This window comes from Hyperoodon ampullatus, assembly GCF_949752795.1.
Source record: "Hyperoodon ampullatus genome assembly, chromosome: 15".
Taxonomy (NCBI): domain Eukaryota; kingdom Metazoa; phylum Chordata; class Mammalia; order Artiodactyla; family Ziphiidae; genus Hyperoodon; species Hyperoodon ampullatus.
In genome coordinates, this window is record NC_136928.1 from 69,235,630 (window position 1) to 69,252,295 (window position 16,666).

Here is a 16,666-nt window from a genome sequence, read left to right on the forward strand (position 1 = left end):
AAAACGGGACTTCAAAGGAATTTTCAGCGTGCAGCAGACTCCAGGCTGCACTCCCAGATTCCTGGGGGTCCCTCCACTCTCCTCCCCGCCCTCACAGGGCACCTGGCGGGAGAAAGTGGAGGGGCACAGTGCAGGCTGAGTCAGAGCCCACCCGTCATTCCGAATCTGAGCTGCACGTGTGCTCGAGATCTGCAGAGCAAGCTCCACCTTTCCCTGGTTCGGGTGCTGGGAACGGGAGCCACCACCTGTAGCAAATGGGACCTGGCAGCCCTTTGACTCACATTTGTGAGTCCCTGGAACCAAAGGGAGGGCACATCACTGAGAGGTGGGGTGAGGCCCCAGGATCAGAGGGTGCAGGGAAATCAGGGGTAAGTGTGGAAGTATGTCCAGAGATGGACGATTAGAGGGAAGAGGGGCACGGCCCAGTGGGTCATACACCCCTGGCCTGGAACAGTGCCCAGCATGGAAGGAAAAGCACTGTCTTTAAAATCCAACAGACCTGGGTTTAAATCCCAGCTCCACCACTGACCACCTGTGTGACATTGAACAAGTCACTGCCTGAACCTTGGGTTCCCGTTCTGAAAAATAGAGATGATAAAAATGCATTCCTCCTAGACCCCTGTGAGAATTAAATGGGTTAAAACACCAAAGAGCCAGTGGTCAGCAAAGGCCGGTTCTGCCCTTACCCGAAACAGAAGCAGCAGCCCTGGATTTACTGCTTCCCAGCTGTGTGACCTTAGCAAATTACTGAACCTCTCTGAACTTTTGCTTCCTCATTGTTAAAATATGGCTGCCGGTAATACCTGCCCTGTCCACCTCCAGGGGTGCTGTGCAAACAGCAAAGTGGGCTCCAAATGCACAGGGCCAGCAGCGTCATAAACCGGCATCCCCACCCCCGGAGGGGCCAGTGGGCCAGGGGTCTACAAGGCCTTTCGGGTGGGAGCCTGGCATCGGCCTCTCAGCAGCTCCAGTGGGCAGCGGTGCGCATCCCGTGCAGGTCAGTGTGGATGTGGTCCAGTCCTAAGTGAGGCCCTGGGAAGGGAGAGAGTGTGTGGGGAGGCAACGCTGAGTGGGGAGGCATGGGGCTGAGGCAGCTGTTGTGAAAGGGACCCCTTGCACGTTGAGGGGAACAGAGAACAGCCAGCAGGTCTTCCCCGGCAGCAGGCCCGCGGACCCCAAGGGAACCCACGTGGGGGAAGTTCGTGCTGCAGCTCAGGGCCAGCCCACGGTCTCCTGGGCCTCGGGCCACCTGGTTCACTTGCGGAGCAGGTGCTGGCCCAGGCCTCCGCCCCTCCCCAGCCGAGGAGCACAGCAGGGAGGGCTTCTGGGGACCTGGCGCAGCTGTGGCCCTGGGAACAGATTGACCAGGGAGCTTTAAAGCAGCTGAGTGTGTGTCATCAAGCTAAGCCTGGAAACGGGGTGGGAGGGTGGGCTTGGCTCAAATCCTGGCAGGTGGAACAGAGGGAGCAGTGCTGGGAGTGCAAACATTTGTGCAAATGTTGCATATCCACTGCTGGACGGGGAGGGACGAGGTACATCCAGTGGTGTCCTCACCATCCCCCGGCCCGAGGCTGTGAAATCGTCTCCAGAATTTCCCCTGAGGCCTGCCTGTCCCTGAGTGCCTTCCGCTTTCTCCTGCTCCTGCCTCAGCCTCCTGGCTGCGCCCTCACCCAGATCAGGCCCCACCTGCCCCCAGCGTCTCTCTGGACACCCCGGCCCTCTCTTTTTCGGTGACAAACACATTACGCCTACTGAGCACCTGCCAAATAAATAAATAAGACTTATTTCAACCTAGTGTGCTAGAGGGGAGGCCACATGTAATTACACTAAATACAGCCCAGGGCACGTCGCTTTCAAGAATCTCTAGGAGCTTTCTTCTCATGGGATGAGACCTGGAACCCCCATTTGCCTCTCCACCATGTGACCCCTCCTGCCTCTGCACTGGTGCTCAGTGTCCACCTCTTTTGCCAAGGAAACCCCGCCTCTTCGCTGCTCCCTGATCGCCCCAAGCACATTTGTCCTGCTGCCTCGTAAAAGCTGTTCTGCAGCCTTCCCTTCTCTATCACAGCCCAGCAAGGCCTGTCTTGCACATGAAGCCCAGTGCAGCCATCGTGACCCACACTGGCTCTCCCTTTTGAACTGACTGTGAAATTAAAATGAACACTAAGAAGTAAGACAAGATATCAGCCCACCAATCCCGGGCTTTGGTCCACACACCTGACTGCGAAGCACCAGTCTGCGAACTGTTTTGTTACCTGTCTGTACAGAACTTGAGAATCAGCATTTAGAAACCTTTATATCAATCTGATACTGTCGCCACATCCACAGTCATGATTTTGTGTTTTACAAAAGTACCATTTTCTGGTGGATTGGGAATTTAAAAAACCTAAACCAAAGCCTGGCTTTTCACACAAAAGCTGGTGGAGAGACCTTGTGTCTTCCACCAGATCTGCCATTTAGAGGCACCCGCATTGCACTGTCCACCCACTCACTGAGGTCAGCGACCATGAAGAAAGGCTCAGAGTGGTGCAGCACTCGATTGCCAGCAAGGGCTTTCTACACCGTGACCTCATTTGATGCCAACGACAAACCTGTGTGGGGTAGGTGGAGGCCGCTGGCATTACCATCCCCATGTTCAGGTGAAGAGACCGAGGTTAGAGAGGACGATCTGGACTTGGACTCCACACCTCCCGACCGCAGAGCCCTCAGTGCTCATTCCCCCTTGCCACGCCAGCCACACCATCTGGAAGACTGGGTGCCCCAAATTCGCTTTAAGATAACATATGAATGCAGGGTTGTTTGAAAAAATGGGTAGACCTGGTCCAAAAAGCATCCAGAGAAAACAGAACTGAGCAGGGCAATTGACCCAAATACCAGGGAGCCTGCGGGTAAGTGGGGAAGGTTACGGTGGTCTGACGAGTGAGCAGTGGGCCCATTTCAACCAGGCGGCGGTGTTGGTCTGTGGCACTGGCCTCAGAGCCAGGATGCTCGCAGCCGGAGCAGCAACAGGAAACAGGAAGCCGGCCTCAGGGCTGGGCGGAGCCTAGAAAGGGAGCTGGCACCTGGGTGCAGGGCCTGCTGGCTGGCCAGTACCCACGACCAGAGGACGGGACAGCAGCGTGCAGGGCTGGTCTCTGCTGGCCAGAGAGTGTGGGCCTGTGTGTGGTTGTGAGCGTCGGCTGGGAGGAAGAGGCATCTTCCTGTTCACCGGCTCCGAGGACATTGCAGAGTAACAAGTGAGGGTGTCCGAAGCTGGTTCCTGCCTGATCACAGACCCAGACTGCCCTGCGACCGCCTTTGTCCTATGTGCTGGTTACTGCTGGGGCTCCAGGAGGGACAGTATCTGCCCTTGCCCGCCAGACCCTGGGGTGGGGACCGGCCCTTCAGGGCTCCCCGCCCTGTTTACTAGGTATATGCACTTATTCATTGAAAATTTATATTCATCAACTTCCTCCAGGGTTATTTTTGCTCAGTGGGAGCACTCTGAGGTCACCTCTTGCTAAGAATAACCCAGAAAGGGGGGAGGGGGAGGGGAGGAGGGGGGAGGGGAGGAGGAGGGGGGAGGGGAGGAGGGGGAGGGGGAGGGGAGGAGGAGGAGGGGGGAGGGGGCTGGGAGCAGGCACCCAGCTCAGCCAGACCGGCTGCCTAACTCACTCCTCACTCCTCGCTGGAGGCTCAGCCTCCATCGTAACGCCCGAGTGAGCGAGTTCTTGAGGGCCAAACTGCTCCACTTCAAAGCAAAAGACTTGTGCTGTAAGCTGCGTGAAGCTGGGGGACCGTTCCACTGCAGCTTAAGCCAGCCGAGTACCGTTTCACTCAGTTATTGGGCCTTTGCAGTACTGGCTCATTTTCTCACCTAATGTGACCGTTTGATTCTTAAGACAGAACTCAAATCCCCTCTTTGTGTCCGGGTTAGAAGGGCTCCTTCACTAACCCCTGGAACCTTGACTCGGTGACTTTGTGCCCCTTGTTTTTATGCACGGAACTTCCTGAAAGGGTATCTCCCATTCCTGGGCCCCGGCCCCTCAGGGGGCATCCCTGCCTGTGAGCCTGCGTGGGCCCACTGCTGCCCGTTCCCCTGTGTCGTCATGCTTTTGAAGGTGTGGGGAAAACAGGGCTGTCAGACATCTCGCGAGGTTAGAGACTTTCCTTGTAACTGTGCCACGCAGGCTCCTCGGCTCATTCCCCCAGCTGACCAGTCCAACCAGCGCTCACAGAGCCATCCAGTACCCCAAGAGCCTGGCCCACGGTCTGGACCTCAAGTGCGGAAGACATGTTGGGGGAGGGGCTGGACTTGGGCCTTCGAAGGGAGGTGATGTGTGGCAGGGGAAAGTGGGAGGTTTCCCCACCTAGGACCTTCCTGAGCAGCGTATGCAGGGACGAATGTGCGCGGGGACCGGCGTGCCTGGGGGAGGCTGGACCGTGCGCAGACTGGCTTGGCTGAGTGGACGAGGGTTTCATTTAAGAACACCTTTGATCTCGGGTGGAGAGGTGGTTTGCAGGCAGCCTGAGGGTTTATATTTTATCCTCTCAAAAATGTGCTGTGTTTATCTGGAGGATTTTTGAGACGGTGGGAGGTGTGAAGTGATGGGCGTCATGTTTTGGGAAGCTCACTCTGGCATCCGTGAGCATGATGGGGTGAGCACAAGAGAATGCAGGGAGATAGGATGGGGTACATTGGGGCCAAAAAATGCCCCCAGAGCCTGTTGGGGGGCAGCCGTGACGGGACAGAATTGGCAGGGCCTGCAGTGCTGGGCTGCAGACCAGGGAGAGGGAGGAAGGTGCTGCCGGCCCCCAGGGCCAGTGGCAGTGGTATTGTCAGAGACGGAGACTTCTGGATGGGAGCAGGTTTGGCAGGGGCCCTTTCAGAGGCTGATCTAGTTATCTGGTCTTATTGAGGGAGCATCTGAGTGAAATCCCAGACTCTCCATTTTGTTTTTCCAAAAACCCCTGTTTATTTTCATCCCTCCCTGGCCCCTTCCCCAGAGCCACATGTTCCAGGCCCTCTCCAGCAATAGGGGCTCATTCCCTCCAGTCCCGAGCCCCGTGGGCTTCCTAGGACCCCGTGGGCGTCTCCAGAGCCCGAGCTGCACCTGCGCCACTCCCGCTGCTGCAGGGACCTTCCGCACACGCATCGGGGCAGAGTTGTTGACGTCAGTCTTCTTTCATCATCCTCACCTAGAGAATTCTGTGCGTTTCGGTTCTGCCACCTCAAGAAAGATACACGGAGGTGGAGAAGCTCCAGGGAAGGGCCGCTAAATAGATGAAGGGGAAGGCGAGGCAGCCAAGTGAGGACAGATGAGAGGTTACTGGCTCTCCAGGCTGGAGAGGCAAAGCTGAGCGGGGCTGTGATTAAAGCTATGAAGTCATGCCGTAGGGTGGGGCAGGATGAGCACTGCCCCAGCGGGGGTGGGCAGGGGTGGGGAGACACCCATCAGAAACTTTAGAAAGGTTCACGAGGCACAGACAAGAAAGCACCATTTTCCACGCTGAGTTCCCTTCTCACCCAGCCTGTCATCCTAGGCCTGGATGGAGAGGTTGAAAAGAGAAAAAAACTGCGAAAGAGCTTCACTTAAATACGACCTGGATCTCCTCTACATAATGGCTTTTTCAAGGGAGGCTCCAGCTCACCCTGAAATCCTTTGAGGTTGACTTCAAAGAGCGCAGCCAGGCCCTCTTCCAGGTGGACAGGTGTCCCTGCTGGAAGCGGAACCCCGGATGGGCCGCCACTCACCAGGCATGCTAGTTCTTGCATCCATGTGTCACAGCTAGCAGGGGCCCCGACTGAGTGACCTCTAAGACTTCGCCACACCCTCAAGTTCTCTCCTCAGTCCTGAGTCTCTCTGTCTCTCTCTCTCTCTCTCTCACACACACACACACACACACACACACACACACACACACACACACACACGCTGGAGAGATCTCTGGGGAGGAGGAGGGTGGGAAGGAAGCTCCCAGCCTCAGTGGTGAGAGAAATGGTGGCACCTAGAAGTCATACCCGAGCTGGGGCCAGACTTGCCAGAATTGGCCCTCTTTGGCCTCTGGTCCTTCTGTCCTTGACCCCCCTGGTGGCCCCTTTGGCCACTCCACTAGGGAAAAGGAAATTGGAAGGGTCAAGGTCCTGGTTCCAAAGTCTTGGGGTCCGACTCCATTCACCCCAGGAAGGCTGAGCAGGGAGGCGTGTGGGCCTCTCTCGGGGGTGGGCGTGGGGGACCTCTCTGGCTGTCCCTGCCTCAAGGCCACTTCCGGTGATCAGAGCAGAGGGCTGCCAGGGGAAGGGGCTGCAGGAAGGCCTGGGGCAGAGGAGACGGGGGAGCCCGGGCCCAGTGCCAGCGCTTACGGGACACGGCTGCCCCGCTTATGTGGACGGTTGGCGGTTTCCTGAAACGAGAGTCAACCTGGGAAAATCCAGGGCGTTGGCGGGGAGCTGAAGGGTCTGCGAGGGACTGCAGTGAATGGAGGGTGTGGGTGGAGGGGGACTGTTGGCGTGTTCTTGTTGACCTCACTCTGGGCCATCTGAGCACATCTCTGTGGCTGGTGAGCGGGTGTCTCTGGGCCATGGTGAACCCCTTGTGTGTCTGTGCATGTGATTGCGTCTCTGTGTGTCTTTAATCAAGAGGCCATAGCTGGCCAGACGCCAGGGTCCCCGGCTGGCACAGAGCTGAGTGTTCCAAGTGCCTTAAAGGCACAATGGCGATGAGGGGTGGAGGAGGGAGGGCAGGAAGGCTGGGGAGGGCGAGGTGAGGCCATCCCACATCTGCCAGCCTCTGGGCCTCCCCCCGCCGGAGCTCCCCCGGGGTCTGGGGGCGAAGGCCCCTTTCAGCAGCAGCTCCTGGCACAGGAGAAGAGGGTGAGTCACGTGCCCAGAGCCAGGCCAGAACGTGGCTCCGACCTCCAGGGCTTTACAGTGGTAGACGCAGGGTCCCAGGTCTCCCCCCTCCACACCTGGGCCCAGGTAAGCCTGCGCCCAGGGCTGTGCTGGAGAGCTGACCCGGTGCCCTGTCTCCCTTGTATCATTGCCCTCACCTCTTAGCTTTCGTGTGCAGGTATCATACCTGTCAAACAGGCCTCAAAATCCCTTTCCTATTTGGAGCCCCGGCACTGTGCCCCACCTTGGGAGACAAGGCCTCCCTTCCTGAGGGAGGGTTGGAGTTCTGGGGTCTGGTCCAGACTTCCAGCAAAGGGGGAGGGGAAGGGGGCAGGGCGGGCAGCTGGGGGACTGGCTTTGGCCTGGACAGGTTCACTGCAGGAGGTTCTTTCTGGCTTTGCCTCTGGCCTTTCCCTGTGGTGGCTGCTGCCTGGGAAACAGCTGCAGCCTTTCCCTGGCCCTGCTCAGGCACATCAAAGCCTCCTTTTCCCTCCTTGGATCCCTTGGGATTTGAGGTTGGGCTTTTCCTGAGACTCAACCCAGAGCGGGTGGCTAGCTTTCAAATGCCTCTCCTGTACCTGGGTCATTTTGGAAGCTTTACCACTTAGAAGGTGTGTGACCTGAGGCAAACCTTGGAGACCTTTTCCCTGGAAAAGTGAGAGTAACACGACCCATCAGGATAATTGGGCTAATTAAGTTGATCAGTTGTATAAGCACAGTTATGCCGAGTCCTCTGCTTAGCACGGGGGAGCTGTCGGTGGAGTGGCTGGAAGGAAGAGAAATAAAAAGATAAATAAGGCAAAGCTCACAGTCTAGGAGGGAGACACACAGTAAACAAATAATTAGGTAACATGTGAGGAGTGCTCTAATGAGATAGGGTGTGAGAGTGCTTTGTAAACAAATGTGGTATGCTGTGGGCTAGGGGGTGTGAGTGAATGCCAGCGTGAACTCAAGGGCCAGGCTCCACAGGGGCTTTGGGGGTGTTGGGGGCAAGGCTGAGGGTTCCAAAGACCAGGGCCTGGCACAAATACCTCCCGGGGTGGTGTGTGTGAGAGACAGACAGACAGATTTTAAAATGTTCCTTAGAAGATAGAAAGTCGAATACTGGTTGCCAGGGACTTGGGGGGTGGGGGGATGGGGAATTTTGTTTAATGGGTACAAGAGTTTCAGTTTGGGAAGATGAAAAAGTTTTCAAGATGGACGGTGTTAATGGTTGTACAACAGTGTGAATGCACTTAATTTCACTGAATTGTACACTTGAAAATGGGTAAAATGGTGGGTTTTATGTCGCATATATCTTACCAAAAATTTTTTTGAAGTTTTAAAAAAATGGTCCCTAGAAAAAGTCCCTGGTCCATGCCCCTGTCCTCAGCCCAGGGCTTTTCAACAACAGCACCATCCACATTTGGGGCTGCGTAATTTTTGTGGTGAGGGCTGTCCCCTACCCACCAGGAGCCACTGTCCGTACCCCCAACCCACAGTGTAGTGACCAAAAGTGTCTCAGGCACATTGCTACATGTCCTCTGGGGGGCAAAACTGCCCCCAGCTGAGAACCACTGCCTTCACTGCTTGGAATAAGCTGCTCACGGGAGGGGCCCCGAGGAGCAGATGGGCAAGAGAGGCAGGAGGCACTTCCCTGGGGTGGAGGGGTCTTGCCTGGAAGGAAGGCAAAGATCAGCAAACTCTGAGGGGCCCCGGGAGGTGGGCAGGGTTTGAAGACCCGGGGTGGGGCACACTGGGCGGGGTGAGGCGCACCGTGGGTGACGGGGATCAGGCTCTGCGCAAGTCCCTCGTGTCCACCACCCCAGCGAGGAGAAGTGAGGGGGCCCGTGGCTGCCATTCCCATTCTGCCAGCACGCCTGCCCTCTCCCCGTACCCCGCGGGTGAGAAGAAGGCGCGTGCAAATGGTCCCCTCTAGCTGCTGGTGGTGCCTTCTACAGGGGCCAGGGGCTTCCACTGCTACCCCTCCCCGCCATGGGAAAAATGAGTGTCTCAGGGTGCGCCGTGTCTCCTTTCAAGGCAACTGTAAAGAATAAAAGCAAACAAAAACAGGATTTGTAACAGTTACACCTGACATGCAACAAAGTTGAAACTCCCTCTAGACGTGTGGACTGGATGCTCTCGCTCGTAACCTGGTCTTTGGCGTCAAGGGATCAATTACGACTATTGAACCCCCGCCAGGTGCCCCACTCCACGCCCAGTCCAACCTAATAAAGCAAGTCCCTGCCTCTAGGACGCGACAAGCTAGTGGGGGGTGGGGGGAAAGGAGGACACAGGCCTGGCTGGGGTGGCCACTCCTAGTGGCTTCCAGGTCTGCTCTTCTCACCTGAGATGCCCTTGTAGGGAGCGCCCGGCTCCTCCCTGGAGATTTAGAGTCGCGTCAGTCCATTTGCCTGTGGACCTCCTTCCTTCCTCTCAGTGGTTTCTTCTGGGTGGATTTGACCTGCCCAGTTACCCTGAACTCCAGAGAGAGGGCCAGTGAGGGGCCACTACTAGCTGTGTGTGTGGGGGGTTCTTGATGGGTAAGATGGATCAAGGGTTGACCGTGGCAGGAGTCAGCAGCTCCCCTAAGCCCAGAGCTCTGGTCGACTCAGGGTCATCCACGACCAGAGAGGGCGGGCAACGGAGGATGGGCTGGTCGGGAAGAGAGGAGGGGGAGGACTCGTGAGATCGGTGTGGATTTCAGCCCACTGAGCTACCCCCGGGGCTGGACCTGTGCCGAGTGCACCCCTACCCCTCATCCACCCACCTCTGGAAGGATGGCGTGTCTCATGCTGCTGCAGACTGGGGTCCTCCAGGGCAGGCCTGGGAGGAGTGCCCGATCAGGGTGGGTTGGGACCCTGGGGCTGGGTTGGGTCTCGGAGCAGGTACTCCTGGGTCTCTATGCTATGGAGCTGGCAGTCAACAGGAAGTGAGTCCCAGGGTGAGAAGAGGCCGTGTGGTCCCCGGGCAGGAAGTGAGTGACAGCGGAGTTGTCAGCAGTTTGTGGGGCTGGGAGCCTGCCTCGACTTGAGGTGTCTGTGGGGAAGCAAGTGGCTAGAGGAAGGAGGAAACGGCCATGGTAAGAGATTGGCGCTGACCCAGACTTCTCAGCCTGCGTTGGCCAGCGGGATCCCCTACCCGCCTCCCTGGGAGTGCCGCGTTTGGGGCTCTGTGACGCTGGCACAGCCGGGCCTGAGGGTAGCAGTGGGTGCCCAGGCCCAGGGAATTCTAGGCCAGGGAGCCTGCTGGCTTGAGCAGGGAGGTGGGAAAGACCTTCTGAGTCCTGAACAGGATGTGTGGGTCCTGACACCTGGGGATGGCAGCTGAAGAGAGAGACAGGGCCTGGCTGCTCCCCTGGCCGTCCTGCGTTTGGCCTCCTGGCTCTGCCGGCTTTGGCCCCGACTGCCCAACCCTAGTGGAGGACGTCTCCCTTCCGCCAGAGGCCAGAGGCCTCGTCTTCCTCTTGCTGCGGCCCCCCACCCCTGCTGCTGAGGCGCGCACCCGTTTGTAGCTTTCTGCGGGAGGTTTTCTTCCTGGAAGCAGGCCTGCCCCTAGCCATCCCACACAGCCCTCCACACAGCCAGGAGAGCAGCCTGGCAAGGCCGCGCGTTCCCTCTGCTCGCCCTCAGCTGCTCCGCGTAGGGACTTGTCCAGGGAGGATGCTGGTTTTTATTTTTGTTATTTTTTAACAAGGCCCTCGTCCCTATTCGCCACCTCGGGGGTTTCCTCACCATACAGCAGTGGGCTCAGAGTTGAGATCGTAGATCCCTGGAGCAGAAGCAGCCTTGGAGGCTGCCGGGCCTTGCAGGGAGGGTCTGGGGAAACCAGCGCTCTCTCAGGCTTTGGGGGGGGGTGCTTCAGGGATACAACTCTCTGGAGGGAATTTGGCAGGATCTACTCACACGTAGATGGGCAGGCCCTCTCCCCCCGGCCAGTCCACTTCTGGGACTCTGGCCTACAGAAATCCACAGGTGCACAGAGCTGTTAAGTGCAAGGGGTTCACTGCAGCAGAAAGCAAATCAGCCCAAAGGCCCACCATTAGGAGATGGTTTGAATAAATTAAGGAGCATCCATTCAATAGAAGGCTGAGCAGCTGAGACAGAATGAGCCTGATCCATACGCACTGGTATGGAGAGATGCCCGCTGTGCTTGCTAAGTGAAAAAGCAAGTTGCAGAACAGGATAAGTCGTATGATCCCCTCTTAGGGGAAAAAAAAACCTGGATCTGGATGTGTGTATAAATACATGTATATAAACATGTAACTTACACATGATTGTAGATGCATAGAAAAAAAGTCGAGAAAAGCTACTCGCCAAACTGTTAACAAGCAATTTAAAAAAATCTTAAATTTATTTATTTAGTTTTTGGCTGCATTGGGTCTTCGTTGCTGCGCACGGGCTTTCTCTAGTTGCGGTGAGCGGGGGCTACTCTTCATTGCGGTGCGCTGGCTTCTCATTGCAGTGGTTTCTCTTGTTGCCAAGCACAGGCTCTAGAGCGCACGAGCTTCAGTAGTTGCGGCACGCAGGCTCAGTAGTTGTGGCGCACGGGCTTAGTTGCTCTGCGGCATGTGGGATCTTCCCAGACCAGGGCTCGAACCTGTGTCCCCTGCATTGGCAGGCGGATTCTTAACCACTGCGCCACCAGAGAAGTCCCAAACTGTTAATAATGGTTCGCCTGTGGGGAGTGATTTTGGAGGTACAGAAGTGAAACAGGAGCTTTAACCTTTTAATACTACTCATTTTTTTTTTTTTTTTTTTTTTTTTTTTTTTTTTGCGGTATGCGGGCCTCTCACTGTTGCGGCCTCTCCCGTTGCGGAGCACAGGCTCCGGACGCGCAGGCTCAGCGGCCATGGCTCACGGGCCCAGCCGCTCCGCGGCACGTGGGATCTTCCCAGACCAGGGCACGAACCCGTATCCCCTGCATCGGCAGGCGGACTCTCAACCACTGCGCCACCAGGGAAGCCCAATACTACTCATTTTTGTGTGGTTTGAATTTTTATAATATATGTGTCTGACTTTTATAAACAGAAAAAAAGAACTTGAAAAGAAGGAAACCCTCCATTGGTCTAGCCTAGTCATCTCACCTTACAGGTGGGGGAACTGAGGCGCCCTCTTGAGCGACACCTTCCTGAGGTGTTTGCTGAGCTGGTGCCACTCCCGCCCTTCTCCAGGCGGCTGATCTGCAGGGCAGCCGATGGGCAGGGCTGCTGGGGGCGGCCTAGTGCCCGCGGATGTGGCAGAGCGCCAAGTATAGGGGACACTTGTCTCTCCTGCCCCAAGAGGACACCTTCGTTCCTTCTGATATGTCCTGGCCTACCTGCCCCCAGATGGCCAAGGACCAGGTGCTGGCCATGCTCTGTCCTCACAAAGTGTGTGGCCTCAAGCTAATCACAAAATTCTCTGAGAGCCTCCCCAGGGAGGTCGAGTGGCTCTGAGGGGTAACGGGTGAGGATCTTTTGCCCACTGTGCAGTGACACTTACGAAGGACGGTTATGACAACCCTCAGTGCGATTCTTGTAGCAAGCTCAGTTCTGAGACTCTTGGGGACAAAGCAAGACACTTCCTCTTGGAGGGGAACGTGGCGCCGCGTGCTAGGGAGGGTTGCTGCAGAGACTGCGGTTGCTGGCTGGGGCCTTGGCTCTCCTGGGGTCTGAGCGCCCAGGAAAGGCTGTGGGCCAAAGCTGAGGGAGGGACCTGTGCTAGGCTTTGGGGCCCAGAGGAGGCCCTCTTTCACCCTCACACTCCACCTGGCCAGGCAGCAGCTCGAGAGACCAAGAGGACAGCCAGGGGGACTTTGGCACAGAAGTCAGATCAGCCCGGGGTTACTAGAATCTTCTGAGGAGGGGTCCTGGTTTTAAGTAGGGAGAGTGTGAGGATCATCTGTTTTCAGTAGAGGCCACAGAGAAGACTTGGGCACCCTCTGTCACCTCAGTGAGTGGGGATGGCCTGGGCTGGGGCGCAGCTGGCAGTGGGACCAGGCTGTTAAACCTGCTTGGTTTCTTCCATTTTCTTAACTGGAGTGCACAGACCTCTTGACTTCAGGGAGTCAGGCCTGTGAACCCCTTGAATCTGAGAGAACAATTGTGAGTGTATTTGACTTCATAAACATGTATGTGAACACAGTTTTCTGGACAGAGGGTGTATAATTTTCACCGGAATCTCAGATGGGTCAGTGATGCAAAAGGGGCTAAAACCACTGGTCTAATGCTCCCCTCACGTTTATATTTCCAGGTGGAAAGCAGTGACACGCCGAAGGACCCCGCTGTGACCTCCAAGTCCCCGTCCATGGCCCAAGACTCAGGCCCCTCAGAGCTGTTACCTAACGGGGACTTGGAGAAGCGGAGTGAGCCCCAGCCAGAGGAGGGGAGCCCCGCTGGGGGGCAGAAGGGCGGGGCCCCAGCAGAGGGAGAGGGTGCAGCTGAGACCCCGCCCGAAGCCTCCAGAGCCGTGGAGAATGGCTGCTGCACCCCCAAGGATGGCCGGGGAGCCCCTGCAGAAGAGGGTAAGTCCTGGGCAAAAGCAGGGCAGCCTCTGCTGGGCTGTCTGGGATCCCCCTGAGGGTTAGAACCTCGGGGCTTAGTGGGTCCCAGGAGGCCTGGGCTGGGCACGGTAGCTGAAGGTCTGCTTGCCAAAACTGTGCCCTGCAGGCTGGATACAGCCTGCACACATGTTTTATTTGGCCCACGTAGTATTTTAAACATTTAAAAAAATGAGTTGCCAGTATTTAAGAATCAAGAAATTTCACATAAAAATCTGGAGTTTTGGCTTCTCATGGAAAAAAAAAAAAACAAGCTAGATCTGGCAACAGTGAGTTTACAGAATGCCATTGGTAGCTGGACTGGGGTGATGGCTGTCTCCCCATAGGCTGGTTGTATGCCTCGCTTTCCCTCAGCCTTTGCCTGGCCTGCTTACTCTTCCGCGAGACCTGCGGCTCTTCGGGATCCACACGTTGGTAGCCCCTGGCCTGGGCGCTCGAGGGCAGCAGATGTCCTTGTGGATATTAAAAGCCCAGTTAGCTTTTCCCAGTGCAGATGTCCTGAGCCCACCATAGTTGAGTGGACTGGACTGAAGTTTGGTGGTGACAGATTGGGGGAGGGGGAGAGCAGGGGGAGTTGGGTGTGCGCTGCCCAGCCCAGGCCTCTTCCTCTGAGGACTTTGTGGCCTAGCCCTGGAGTCCTGGAAAGTTGCCCACTTTTCTCTTTAAGGTTAAGCCAGCGATTTCGGGGCCAACAGAGCTGTAAACATGTTAGTAATGAGGACAACTAGCATTTGTACAGGGCTTCACAGTTTACGAAGCACTTTCTCATACATTATCACATTTGATCCTCCCAGGGCCCTGCCAGGTTGTTTTGCATATGTGCATTTTAATTTCAAAAAGCCTTCCTTCCTAAGTGTACGTGATGGAGTGAATCAATCGATTAATTGACAAAACTTAATTTTGCATGCATTCAAACCTAATATTCGTGCAAGGTAGAGAGCATCTCCGGAAAAGAGATTCCCAAATTTATTTTAAAATATCTTTCATTCGTCTATTATTCAACTAATACTTATGATGCTCCCGCCATGTGCAAAGCGCTTTCTGAGGTACTCACTCTGCATTTGTTGTTTTATTTACTCTTCCAAACAATCTTCTTCAAGAGGGATTATTATCTTCATCTTAAGGTGGAAAAAAATTGAGCCTTAACGAGATGAAGTGACTTGGTCAGGGACCCCAAGCCTGTTAGTGGCAGATCCAGAATTCGTTCCATCTTGGTCTCTAGCTTCAGAGTCGGTGTGCCCTTCCCCGATCCCCTGCTGTTCTGGAGTGGGGCTTGGAGTGGGGGATGGTCCTGAACTCTGCACCTCCGGGGGTGTGTCCTGATTCGCGGTGGGAGTGGCCAAGGGGCCAGAGTGGAGAGAAACTGGAGGAGAGGGAGAAAACGCCATCCTCCCCTTACAGCGGCCAGATGTGCAAGAGCAGAACCGGGGAACCCATCGGCCCTTCCCACCAGATAGGCAGCTCCTGGGACCCCACCGTGGCTTGCACCCAGCTGCCACCCAGGGCCGGGGCAGCCCTCCCTGCCTGGTGGGATGGAACCAGCACTCCAAGGCTGCTCTTAACCCGTGAGAGTTTGCTTTCGGTTTGGGATTTCCCCGGCTCTGGCTCTGTTCGTTCTCAGGAGCAGCTCCTTCGGTCAGTGAACAGGGGTTTATTAAACACCCATTTGGTGTGTGCCGGGATCTGGGAAAACCATCACGAACAAAAACCTGGTTCTTGTCCTGGAGGACCTCACAGTCCACTGGAGAGATAGATGTTAATGAGAAATGCACACTTACAAGTGTGTGATTATACACGGAGATAAGTTCTCTAAGGGAAAATAAACATGGTTCTCTGAGGAGCTGTAACAGAGGAACGCCAGCCAGCCTGGGCTGTTACACCTAAGCTGAAGGATGAGCTGGGGTTCACCAGGGAAGGCGAAGGGCCGGGAGGGGGTGAGAACAAGTGGGAGGGAGCATGGTATCCAGGGACCTGACAGAAACCTACAAGTCTGGAATGGGGGGAGGAAGGGAGAGGGGTGTGCGACAGCAGACAGGACCAGCGCAGCTTCAAGGCTGCCCTCTCAGGGGTTGACATGATCCGCTTTGCATTTTGAAAAGATCCCTTTGCCATCTGGATCCTGGAATGGAACAGAGGGGCTGGGAAGCAGGACGAACGATTAGGAGGCTGCTGCAGGCGCCCAGGGGAGGAGGGTGGATCTGGGGAGCTGTGGATGAGTGCCAGGGACACAAGGGGGAAGGGGAGAGATGGTTCAAGGGTTACTCCTGGGTTTGGGACTTTCACATATTGAGCGGATCCTTCTCAGAATCTTAGTGCAAAGTGCACTGGGCAAAAACATCCCACGTGTCCTTGATCTTCAAAATTTGGCCTTGGAGCACTCCTGTGTGGCCCCAGCTATTCAGGTAGTGGGGATGCTGTCAGGGATCAGAGCTGGGATCCCTAAAGGTCACTGTAAATTGCCTGGTTGCTGAGACTGGTGAGCTGTTACCTAGAGGGGTGGGCAGTGGCCTACCGGAGGCTCGGCCACTGGTCCAGCAGTCAGCCACATAGAACACGTATGCAGCTGCTTGGTTCCAAGGAGGAAGGAGACTGAGGCCCCAGGGTGGAAGTGAATTGGCCATGGTCTCCTTTCGGTTCCCCTCGTTCCAGGTCTCTTTTCAGGGGCCCCATCCGTCTGTCTCGGAACCACTCTCATTAGTTCCTACACAGGAAAAATGGAGGGCTTTAAGGCGGTCTTGGCCTGGGCACCCTCCCAGGAGCCCCAGATCTTGATAGTACAACCAGGAGAAAGGAAGAGCAGGGGAGATGATGAGTAATAAGGGCAAGAGCCACCTGGACAGGCAGGTGGTGGCCCTGGAACTGCTCCTGCACTCTTAGCGCTGAGGCCGTCATGATGATAGTAGTAACGATGGTAATGTGGCTTTCTTTTTTATTTTCTTTCCTTTTATCTTATTTCTTTTATTTTTTCTGAGTATTAACTATGTGTTGAGTGTTCTATGTCCTTACTACTCAAAGTGGTCCATGGACCAGCAGCATCTCCTGGCATGACCTGGGATGTTAGAAATGTAGAATCTCAGGCCCCACCCGAGACCTACTCAATCAGAATCTACATTTGAAAGAGATCCTCATGATTCAGTGCATATTAAACTTTGCTCTTTATGTAATTCTCTTATTTAATCCTTGCTAGCATCTGAGGAAGACTTTTTTATCCCCCATTTTTCAGGTGGGGAGACTGAGGGTTCAGACAGGTTAAGTAACTTACCCGAGATTATACAA

General features: G+C 55.7%; 1 protein-coding gene across 1 annotated transcript in view; it reads left to right on the forward strand.

Annotated features, from left to right (window-relative positions):
* The window catches only part of DNMT3A (DNA methyltransferase 3 alpha), a gene marked incomplete at both ends in the record, with an annotated part of 71,184 nt that overhangs the window by 14,554 nt on the left and 39,964 nt on the right, over window positions 1-16,666 (forward strand). The window contains one exon of the mRNA XM_079720690.1: window positions 13,084-13,354. Coding sequence (XP_079576816.1) covers window positions 13,084-13,354 — 271 coding nt within the window. The remainder of the gene's footprint in view (window positions 1-13,083; window positions 13,355-16,666) is intronic.